The sequence below is a fragment of the Artemia franciscana genome, chromosome 5 (assembly GCF_032884065.1).
Source record: "Artemia franciscana chromosome 5, ASM3288406v1, whole genome shotgun sequence".
NCBI classification, from domain to species: Eukaryota; Metazoa; Arthropoda; class Branchiopoda; order Anostraca; family Artemiidae; genus Artemia; species Artemia franciscana.
Window position 1 is genome coordinate 12,873,400 of NC_088867.1, and position 11,855 is coordinate 12,885,254.

General features: G+C 33.7%; 1 protein-coding gene across 1 annotated transcript in view; it reads left to right on the forward strand.

Annotated features, from left to right (window-relative positions):
- The window catches only part of LOC136027674 (carbonic anhydrase 7-like), a 56,206-nt gene extending 44,759 nt beyond the window's left edge, over nt 1-11,447 (forward strand). The window contains exons 7-9 of the mRNA XM_065705121.1: nt 2,990-3,104; nt 7,701-7,931; nt 11,187-11,447. Of these exons, the coding sequence (XP_065561193.1) occupies nt 2,990-3,104; nt 7,701-7,931; nt 11,187-11,345 (505 nt within the window). The 3' untranslated portion in view covers nt 11,346-11,447. The remainder of the gene's footprint in view (nt 1-2,989; nt 3,105-7,700; nt 7,932-11,186) is intronic.
- Nucleotides 11,448-11,855: the final 408 nt, after the last annotated feature.

Here is an 11,855-nt window from a genome sequence, read left to right on the forward strand (position 1 = left end):
TTATAGGGTGGTGGTTCACTCTCATAGCAATGAGCCTGACAGTTCCCCCTTCAGATTTATATTTTGTCTGTTTTTCTATGTATTTCTCCGCGAATTATATTGTTGCATAGTGTGGGTGAAAAATAAATAGTAGTTACAATTCACTTATTAATCTGACTTTGTGGTCCTGCTGTTGGTGTATTGTTGAGACAAGAGTAGCCATTTGCCACTTCTAGCCGATCCTGGGCCAGTGTTGTATTGATGGATCAAGCTAAAAGAAAAATTTTTGGCCAATTTTTGACAGGCATTTGAAATAGGTTACCGAACCAACACAGGGTTTGCAGAAAAAGCTAACGGGAGGTGAGACTCTGGTTCTTAAGTGACCATAGCTGGAAATTGGAGACGGATGTCATGTCGCTTTATAATTTCTATCCGTCATAAGAGATGATCCTCTTTCAATGCTGTATCGAGTCGTATGTTTATTACTCCCTATTAATATGGATGTCAGCTTTTTCTCTGTCGCAAAACCCCTTTTTAAGGTTTGTAACAAAGCAAGGAACCTTTTTTAAGAAATTAACCGTGCCAAAGCTACATCTTAAACCGAATTGTGTAATTTCAAATGCACATTGTACTTTTTCTCAGCTCCACAGTGATCGTCGTAAGCTGTCGAGTCCCAACTTGAAAGGTTAATGTTGTGTAGAAACTCTTGCCTAACAAATGAAGATTGTTGTTTTGGGTGGATTTGGCAAAAGACAACTTGGTAATAGATAAAACAAAAAAACCGAGCCTTAATGTGCGACCCGGAGACAATTGGTTTCAAGAGGATCAAAGGTCTCTCGAGTGGAGGATCATAAGGAACAAAGTTGTTTGTGAGATTTCTGCAAGAGTTTCCACAAATCATTTACGTATGGATATGATGTGAAAAATATGAAACTCGGGGAATGAATGGCATGGTAATGGACAGTTTTTTTTTCTATTGGTTTGTAACAAAGAATTTTCTTCTAAGCTTCCATAAAGCTAATAAAAAGCTGAATGAGCAGCATATATTTTAGCACAAATGAAAAAGAAGATTACACTAAATAGAACCTTCATCATTGTCCCTAAAGAAGGGTAAAATCAAACAAATTTGGGTGGTTTTGGACGTGATATTTTCAAGGTAGAGCTGGTAAATGGTTTCAAAATACGATCTTTGATGCAAAAAAATTATTTCAGTTAAATGAGGGAAGGGAGAGTTTAGTTTCTTAAGTTTCTCTCATGGATTATTTTTAAAGTCCTTATTGCATTAAAAAAAAATAAAAAAAACTACGGTAAAATTTTTTAAGCAACAATGTGTCCACCTTGAAAGAAGAAGTATTAGTAAACTATAATTGTTATAGGGTGGTGGTTCGGTAATTTTTATAGGTATAGGATATAGGGTGAAGCTCAATGTAAGGGAAAAAAACAAAAACAAAAACAAACAAACAAACACGCTTTATTCGGCTTTAAAATAGTATAGGCTTATATATCTGCCTGATATTCAGTGTTCTTGATGTTCATTAACATCCTGCTCTCTCCTACTCTTAATATAGTATTTGCTATTATATGTATGTATTTTTCGGTTGGAAGGAGGGGGGCAATTTTTTCCTGGGGGCATTTTCCACGGAGAGATTTTTACATGGGGAGAAAGTTTCCTGGATGTGAACTTTTTAGATGAAGTTTTACACTGGGGGAATTTTGTAGAATTCCTATATAAAATTATTTTTATTTGCTTTAGTTTCTCTTTGCCGACTCGGTTCTAAATTTTGAGATCTTAAGGGTAAGTGTCTAGAATAAACTTTCACCTAGATTTAAATATTTAAAGGATCTTTCTATGGGGACAGATTTTTCCATGGAGGGGGGGAGACGGGCTTCCCAACATTATCAAAAAATTATGAAAAATCAAATTAAAAAGGTGAGCTTTTTAAAATGTAAGTAAGGCGCAAAATTAAAGCTCACAACGAACAGAAAATAGTATGTATAAAAGGGAGGTTGCCCCTCCTCAATACCGCGCTATTTACGCTAAAGTTTGACTTTGCCCAAATTCTTTAAGAATCGCTCCTGAGACACAAGGGTCGTTTAATTAGAACAATAAGAAGCTTTTTTAAAAGTACTAAAAACTATTAATGTGAGGAGCGAGGTATTGAGGGGGGTTTTCTCTGCTTTTATATAATCAAGACAGGGGCTTATATATGTAGCTTGATATCAAGTGTACTTAATGTCCATTTCCTTCCTGTTCTCTCCAAGTCCCAAGTTTTTACATTTTTTTTTACCACTTGCAAAACTGCGTGGCCTTTTTCTAGTAATCCAACATAGCAGTTGAAATGATTATAAAGTGAAATTGCCGAATCTGATATTATTTATACATAATAATATTAGATAAGAATAAAATAGTATAGCAATTGTGTTTATTACTTATATTATTGCCTTACGCTAATAATGACAAAATATCCCAAATGCCAATATTGTGCCTTATAAGCTACGAATAAACTAGGGCACGTTCTGCGGATGAAGGGTGACAAACTGCCGAAGATTATCCTTTTCGGTCAGCCGTCTGGGGCTAAACTGAAAGGATGTTGTCCGTGGTGATGAGAGGATGTCGTAAAAAGATGTAAGGGAAATGGGAACTTCCTAGGAGGGTGTAAAGAGGAAGGCTTTGAATAGATTAAGATGGAGGAGGTGCTTGCGTAGCTGTGTTGGCCTAACGCGGCATGGTATGCCGTGAGTTTTTAGTAGTGGTAGTAGCAGTAGTTATAGCATTTCTATCCTGCTCTATCCTACTCTTTTTGTCGCTTTTTTTACCAATAATCACCAAATAAATAACATTATACAAAGCGTATATGATTTCAATATATAATAAGAAATTAATAACGATTATTATAAGTAACTATTGATTATCTTATAATATTACACTGATTATGTAAAAAGATTACATATACTGTTCTTGTGCCTTATAAGCAAGGAGGAACTTTTTTTTAACTTTAATTTAGGTTTAACTTTTCAGGTATCCAGTTGAGGTACACCTCGTTCATCGCAACACTAAATATACTTCAGTTGAAGAAGCTCTAGCTCATCGGGATGGTCTTACTGTAATTGGTGTTCTGTTTGAGGTAAACAGATAATTTTATAAATATCTTCTTTTCCCTTTGGAAGCCGAAAACTCCCAAATATACTGGGAGGCGTTACTCGCCAAAAGCGAGGTATCAAAACTTGAATTTCTTTTCAACAACAGCGCAAAGGTTATTTGAATAATCAATTATGGTAAATTCTGTTCTTAATAAATCAACTATGCAGTCATTGAATGATTGAAAAATTGCATGTAATTTGTAGTTGAATAATTTTAAAATTAGATTGTAAAAATCATTGCAAAATTTGATAAGACTGGTTGAATAAACAATTGAAAATAACAGGCAGTTTTCACCATCGAGTAAAGTTCTTAATAGCTTTATTTCAAATTCGTTTTAATTTAGACGTTCAATTCAAGTTGCTTTAAAAAGATTTGTGTAGGTTATTTAATATTAATCAATTAAGCTAAATCAATCCACGTTATTTTTCAAGAACAAAACTTATTTCTATTTGGATGTTTCGGTTGATAACAGTGGACCATATGAAAATATAATTTCATTTCATGTAACTCAATTAACGTAAAATTGAACTGTTTTTTTTTTTTTTATTGCTTTAAAGAAGTATTATGCATTAAGTATCAAACAAAGAATAATATTAATAAAGAATTAAATTTTAAATATATAGAAAATATTAATATTAAATAATAAAAAAAATATTAATAAAAATTCAAAAATTTTTTTTATTCTAAAAAAAAAATAATAAAAAATATTAAAAATAATGATAGAAAGAATTAAATTTAGAAAGAAAGCAGTTGAGGTTTTCAAGCGTATGTTAAGCCTTGATAATAAGTTGAATGGGATAGTGCTGAGAGGGGATATAGGAATAAAGTGTATGAGACAGAGTAGGTTAATTAGCATGGTTAAATATTAGGAAAGGGTGTCATTGATAGAAAATAATAGGCTAGTTAAACAAGCATTTTTAATAATGCTTCAAGAAAGGAGGAAGGATTCGTGGCCAAATCAGGTGAAAATATATAGTAGACCGTGCAGGGCTCGGTAATTGCTGGAATGAGAGAAAGGGGATAGGACTGTATCTAGATTAGTTGCCACTAGGCTAGAATCTCAGGAAGTTCAGGTTTGGCAAGCTGAAAAGGCCACTTCGCCATCCCTTGGGATATATGCAGAGGTCAAGGAGAACTGAGACGAAGAAATTGACCCAAAAATAGGGCTGGCTCCGGAAGGTATGAAATGGGTAATGTATGTGAGGGGGAATTTTATGCCTCTTGCAGAACGTAGGAAATATTTAGGGAGAAGTAGATAGAGGGATGGTCCTTACAGTTGCCCTATGTGTGGAGAGATGGATGAGTCTTTGCATCATTTTTTAGGGGAATGTATGGAGTTGAGGGAGTTGCACTTGGATACATTTGGTAGGGAGGTCGGAGGGAGAGATTGGATTTTGGAAATTTTGAGAAGTAGATACTACTTTTGTTTTGGTGTTACTTGGTTGTTCTACATTTGCTGTTTTTTTTCATAGGCATGTATTTTGGGGGTGATACCTGACACGGGGATGCTATGGATATTCTGTGGTAGGCACAACACTTGACTGGGTAAAGAATTTAAAGTGCCCAAACCCTATAGGCAAGTGTATTCTCCTGATGAGCCCTTGTGTTGGGTTGTTGCATCTGAATTATTTGTCTTTATCGTTTCTATTGTCTGGTAAATGACGACTTATACTTATTGACGACATGACTGCCTGTCCATGGATTATTCTTTATGGTTGATTGTGTATGGCTATGCTGTTTGACCTATGTGGTTGTATGGATGAGTAGGGTTAAGGCCTCATTCAAGTGCTGGTCTATATTAATCACTAATTTAGGAAAACAGTTTTCCCTTTCTCCTTCTATCTCCTTTTTTTTTTTTTTTTTTTTTTTTTTTTTTTTTTTTTTTTTTTTTTTTTTTTTTTTTTTTTTTTTTTTTAATGTGTTTGTGCTGTTGCATTGATGATTTTTTTTATGGTTATATAAATAATATTGGAAAGATTGTCCGGATAGGTATGAGATATCGTGATGATTTTCTTAAATAATTAGTTTTAGTGTCTTTTCAATCTACTTTTTATTGCTGTATATGTTTGGCTTGTTTTGTGTACGTTACCATTGCCCAATTGGGCTTTCGTGTAAATAAGTCTATCTATCTATCTATCTATAAGAGAATCGATCGAGTTGAATTTGTCTTGTGCCAGCAAATATTCGTTGTTTGTAGTTGTTTCCTACGATCCAAACAAGACTATAGGGTATTGACTTTCAAACAGTTCGTGGTAACGAACAAATGGCAACGTGGTAATGTGGTAATGACGGGTATCGTAACGTAGCCATCAAAAGTTAAGAGCCTGGAAAAATTTGCCAATTTTTTGAAAAAGGGGGGAAACAACCCCAAAACATCAAATGATCTTAATGAAAATCACATCATCAGACTCAGCATACCAGAGGACCCCACTATAGAGGTTCCAAGCTCCTATGTACAAGAATTTGGAGTTTTACATTTTCTGCCATAAGAAAGATCGCGGATGCGTGTTTGTTTGCTTGTTTGTTTTTATCCCAGGGTTGATCATATCAAAAGTTCTAGTACCCTTTTAAAGTGACCAAAAATACTGGAGGGCAGCTAGCTTTCCCCAAAGTTACCTGATCAAAATTTTTAGATAGTTTTTTTTCAGGGTAGTCGAAAAATCTAGCAACTATGTCTTTGAGGATGACTTAAGCCTAAAAGTCACCGGGGGAACGACTGCAATTTATAAATTTTGACCATTGTTTGCACATAGTATTCGCTATTAGGAAGTATTCAGACATTTTTAGGTGGAATTTTTCTGATGGAGGTGAGGGGGAAGATTTACGTGGAAGGATCTTTCCACTGAAAAATTTGTATGGGGGAAGGGAATTTTCTATGGAGGGAGAGCAGGATATCTCAGCGTTATTTAAAAAAAACGATCAGAAATTAAATTTTAAAAGACGTTCTTTCAACAAAAAGTAAGCAGCAACATTAAAACTTAAAATAAACAGAAATTATTATGCATATGAGATGGTTGCTCCTTCTTCAATACCTCACTCTTTACGCGTAGTTTTTTTCTAGTACTTTTAAAAGAGCTTTTGATTCAAATTAAACGGTCTTTGTGATTCAGGAGTCATCCTTAAAGAATTGGGACAAAATTCGAACTTTAGCGTATTGAGTGAGATATTGAAGAGAGGGCAACACCCCCCATATACGCCATAATTACTATTTGTTTAAGTTTTAACGTTGCTCCTTACTTTCAGTTGAAAATACTTTTTTTTTTTTTATCTAATCATGTACAGATCCAGAAACAGCAGCACTAAAGGGGCTATTCTCCCAGAAATACCTCATGTTGTAGTATTTTTTCATCAATAATAAAAAATTTACAGATTTAGATAATTTCAGTTGCTTATTTTGGTTTTTACAAAAGAAATTTTTAGAAATTCTAGATTTTCTAGTATGAAAACTGCATTTTGTCATTGAAAAGTTTACAAAAGTATTCAGAGCCCCCCTCCTCTCCAGAGTATGTTTTGAGCTTCAGTCCCCTCTCCTCCACCCAAATTTTGGACCAATCTGGTCACTGTCGGCTATGAAACTGCGTGCAAAGAGTGGAACCAGTGGAGTCAAACTGCGCATTTTACAAGTGTATTTTGAATAATTGTTATAGTTGTGTATCTTAATTGAAACTTGTTCATGGACGTGACTATAGTCAGGCCTGGGAACAACTAGTTTTACAAGCGACTAGAATCAAATTTTTAATTGAAAGAAAAATACTTATATTAAACCCCACAGGCTACGTTAGGGGGGGAGTAAATTCAAATACTCGCAGCACAAATGGAATCTAAAAGGAAAATATAATCAAAGCTTGTGATCGTTTTTTTCTTTTGAATGCTGTTATTAAAGGCTATAAGTATTTTTTTTAACACAAAACTGTGAATAATTAACCAAAAAATAATTGAAGCGTAAAGTTGAATATAGTAAAAAAAAAAATTTATCCTATAAGCATTTGAACCATGGTGGCTCCTTCCTTTTTGTGGAAAATACCTGATGCAACCATGGGTGAGGGAATTTTTTTTCCGCTTTGGGACTTTCTTACATCCTAGCTCCCAAGCCAATTACTTTATCAATAAAACACTTTGGCTAATTCTCAACATGATCCCCAGCAAAATTTTTACACTTGTCTCATTGTTTTTTCAGTTTGTGTTTGCCTCTGACATAAAATTCTTTGATCTCGAAGTTATTTTGCACCTGATATTCAACTTCTTTGATATCAAATTTTTTTCCCGGGTAGAGCTTCTTTAAGTGGTCCAAACAAATAAAAGTCTGCCGGGACAAGGCCAGGGCCTTTGAGTAATATGGAACGATATTTCTCCTAAGTTTTGAAGTGTTTCTTGAGTAAGCAGTAAAAAAAACGGTCACATTTTGTCGTAGAGTAAATCCCGCCTTTAATCAGGAAACTACAGCACTTTCTTTGAATATACTATACTGTAAATTGCCGCATATCACTGTGAAATCGGATACTGATGGTTCGTTAGTCATCAAGATAATCGCAATAAAAACCACATATCAAAGTTAAAAATAAACTACTATTTTTCTTAGATTTCAGCAGAAGATAATCCAGATCTTGAAGAATTTTACAGCATTTTTTCATCAATAACTAAAGCGAAATCAAAAATCAAGCTGACAGATCCTTCAACTGTTCTTAATGACTTCCTACCAGGAGACAGTTCTAGGTTTTACCGATACAGAGGATCCCTTACAACTCCCCCATTCAGTGAAGTTGTTGAATGGATTGTAATGGCTGATAGAATCGTTTTGTCACAAGCTCAGGTAGGAAGCAAATTACTCAAATCTACTATAATGTATTTTTTACCATTTTCTGAAAAATACACTACTCTCCTAAAAAAAGCTAAAATTATTAACATCATTCTCTAAATAAGTACTGACCTTTTACTGACTTTTAAGTGCAATTTGTACAGACCTTTTCTGGGTCAGGATTGGAGAGCGGTATTGATGTGGAAAGGGCGTGACAAAATAGGGTATAAGACAAGATGTTTATTTTAAAAAAGGTATTACAAGCCTTGAAGGGCCAAATTTGAATTTCAGGGTCAGTAAATTAAAACAGGACAAAAACATAAGAAACTTAAAGAACAACAATACAGTTAAAACTGGTAAAAGAATGCAAAATTTAATTGTAAAATGAATAAGTCGCTCATTAATCATATTTCAAAACTGTCATTTCATCATATTCGACCAAAAATATAAACGTGTAAATTGTTCTTAACATGTTAAAAGATATGAACAAGTGGAATTTCATATAATACGTATATAAAAATCAAAAGGAACATTAAAATATAAAAATGAAAGAAAACGAGCAAACATATACAAAACATGGGTAACGCCAGCAAAGTAATCAAAAGAGAGAAAATAGCACGATGCTTTACTAATTTTTTTACGTAATGGCGTAGACTAGGGAAGTAATTTTGGTTGACCTCCTATTTGTTAAAGTAGATAGACATTGCCCTACGAGAATCTTCGTTTGATGATTCTGTCAAAAGTGTAGATGCAGCAAAACACCTACCAGTGCCGCACCATTCAATCTTGCATTTAAGTGAGCAAATTTAACATGGGGTTAAAACTTAGTTTTGGAGGGGCACTGAGAATCAAAAGGTGGCAGAAGAGAGGTCAAAGACAGTAGATTTGCTGGATGTCCAAGATCAATCCAAAGATGTGAAAATATGACTATTTTTTCATCTTACCATAACAGAAGAGCTAAATTCAATAAAAATCCATTGCACTTTCAGTTCTGACCAATACTGACTGATCATGGTACTTCACCCTTTAATGTTTCCTGAGTCTCCATGGACTACAGCCAAATGCAAAATTTCATAGTTATCTCAACTACCTTTCAGTAAAGATATGGCTCTAATAGCAATATTTATATTACATAGGATTAAAAAAAATTATTAAAATAACTAGAAAAAAAAATTTAAGAAAGATTAGAAAAAATAAGAACAAGGACTTTGATGCAATTCAAGTGCCTTAATTATTGAGCGAGCCCTATCTTTGTACGCATCATCTGACCCCGAAAATTACGAAAAAATTATAAAACCTTCAAGTTAACAGTAGTTTTTTAAATAAACACGGTATAAGAGATGTAAAGATGAATTGGACAAACATGGCAAAACCAATGGAATAAATCCTTAATTTGCTGTGTTTTCTTAGTAATTATTGTACATTCTTCTTTCATTGTCTCCTTTTCTTCTCTTTTTATTCAAGTTATTTTCGATTTTTCACCCTCTTTTAAATGATTTTGGTTTCAATCCTCTCCCTTTTTCAACACTGAGGACGTCTCGCTGTAGCACAGGCGATATGTTTTTTTTATTCTTCGCTCTTTTCTTCCTTTTGGCCGCAGACCCGTTCCTTCCAGAATGTTCTTCTTTTTACCGAAAAACCTAAACTATTTTTTAGAGTCAAAGTGGCATATATACTGAGTAGTTTTTCTTTCAAAATGTGCAAATTAGAAAAGCACAATCCTATGTCAAGTTGTTTTTGCATCAGTAGTGGTTTTTCTATCTGTAAGCTTTTAAAGCTAGGCAGAAAATACAACAGAGCCGTCTATCCCTGTTCCAAAATTTTGACAGTACGATTTAATTTTTATGCTTAGCAGGGCTTTATATATATTTTTAGCTCATAATGATGGATCAAAATTAAACACATTATGTAGCTTTTGCTTCGCTTGAGATTCACTCGCTCCTTGTATCCACAAACCAACCGGCAATTCAACCAAATTTAAAAAAAAAAATCTCGATGGAATTGCTTCGAGCGGAATATTCTCGTCCTAAATTGTCAGAAAATAAACTTAGTTGGTAAATGCAGTATATTAGTTTATGGAGCAAATTTATTTTCTTGGGTTATGTTTAGTTTTATTTTCCAATTTAGCCCATAGATGGTAGGCTATATTTAGTGATCAATTTTCTGTTTTTTTATTATTCTGTTTTCTTTTTCATCTTCATTTTGTTTGTTTTGATAGCTCATAGTTTGATTTAAGAGCAAAATACTCTTTTGGTAAACTTAATTGCTCATTAATTCATTTACTCCTCACATTGGGTTGATATCATAGAATATAGGAAAACTATCATTAAGAACTTCAAACAGTATGTGCATTTTTTAAAAACAAATCTAAACAAAATATGGGTTTATTCTTTTGACACTATGTTTTTTAAACTATATTTTTGTGTACTTCTTTAGTTGCACTCTTCAAATCAAATTGTAACACTGCATACGAGGCATCTTTAATTAAATTTGCCATAAATATCACTGACGATGCGAGACACATTGGCTTATTGGCCTTTGCTATTAGCTTTCATTGGCTGTTGGCATTTGCCATAAGTATCACTGACGATGTCTGCATGCAGGGCTAATGGCCTATAGGCTACTGACTTTTGGCTATCACAAAATTTCTAAGTGTTCTTCAAAGCTGTGCAATTTCCATAGCCCTAATAATAAAGTAAGCTGTGGATGCCTATGCATCAAACTAAACCTTAGAATATAAACTTTTCACTGACTTGAATTCTCTAATGTGTTGTATCTTTGAATAAAAAGAAGACTTCATCAGGAAGCTAGTTAAGTCAGCTTAGCTTTTTGGATTTCTAAGTTTAAATCGTGTTTTCATCCCTACTTACAAGGATGTCATCTTGAATGAAATTATAGAATAAACCTCAAAAAATGAAATATATATTTATCTATAAAAATCTGACTGAGACAGAATATTTTTGCTTAACTCAGTACCTTCTTTACGTATAAGAAAACATATGGATGATACTTAGAATCTTGTATCACATTTGCCACTTTGATGCCTCTGTGGCAACCTCATATTGAAAACACATACTGCAGCCTGGACGCCGTAAATAAATACTTTTTCTTATTTTCACAACTTTTTCGTTGTTGCTGTTATTGAACGGAGCTTCCAGAATTTCTTCTCTATAATCCAGGATCCTTTTTCTGTTTTTTTATCAACCTAGGAAAAAAAAACTTTTTTATAACTTTTTCCGAGTTTGAATTTTTTCGTTTTCTCCATTAAAGGTCATGAAGTTTGGTGTACTGCTGAACTCAAAGCGGATGCCGATAAGGTTTAACGACAGAGACGTGCAGCCTCTCAAGAACGGAACAATTTATAGAAGATATGGTGCAATTGATTCTAATAGAGACTGGTTTACACTACTCCAAAATTGGTCAGAGTAAAACTTGATGTTTGTTCGTCTTCCAATGTTCATTTTATTTATTGCATATTTATTTTTTTTGAAACTTTTATAATAAAAAACAACATGGAGTCATATCTGATCATGTGGTGTTATGGATTTGGTAGCAAAATAGGGTCCATTCAACTTTAAATGTCATACAAGCAAAATTTTCTAATGAGTTTTCTAAAATGAAAGGACACTGTGTAACACGATATAGACAAGGACTCAGCTGTTTCCAAAGCCGGGAAAGCAGGCAACCATAATATATGAAAAAATAGTGGGAAAATACTAGCGAAGAGCGTCTATTTCGAGAATTTAATGAACAACGGATGAAAGATTCTGAGGAAATGCGAGTTGCAGTTGAAGTAGAGCTTAAAAAATGGAGCAGGCTGGCATAATTGCAGTACATCAGGCATCACATTAAAGCAGAACAGCTGTCTGACAAAACAATTACTCAATGTTGCCAGAAAGAAAATTTAAATTTGATCCCATTCCAATATCTCCTTAATTA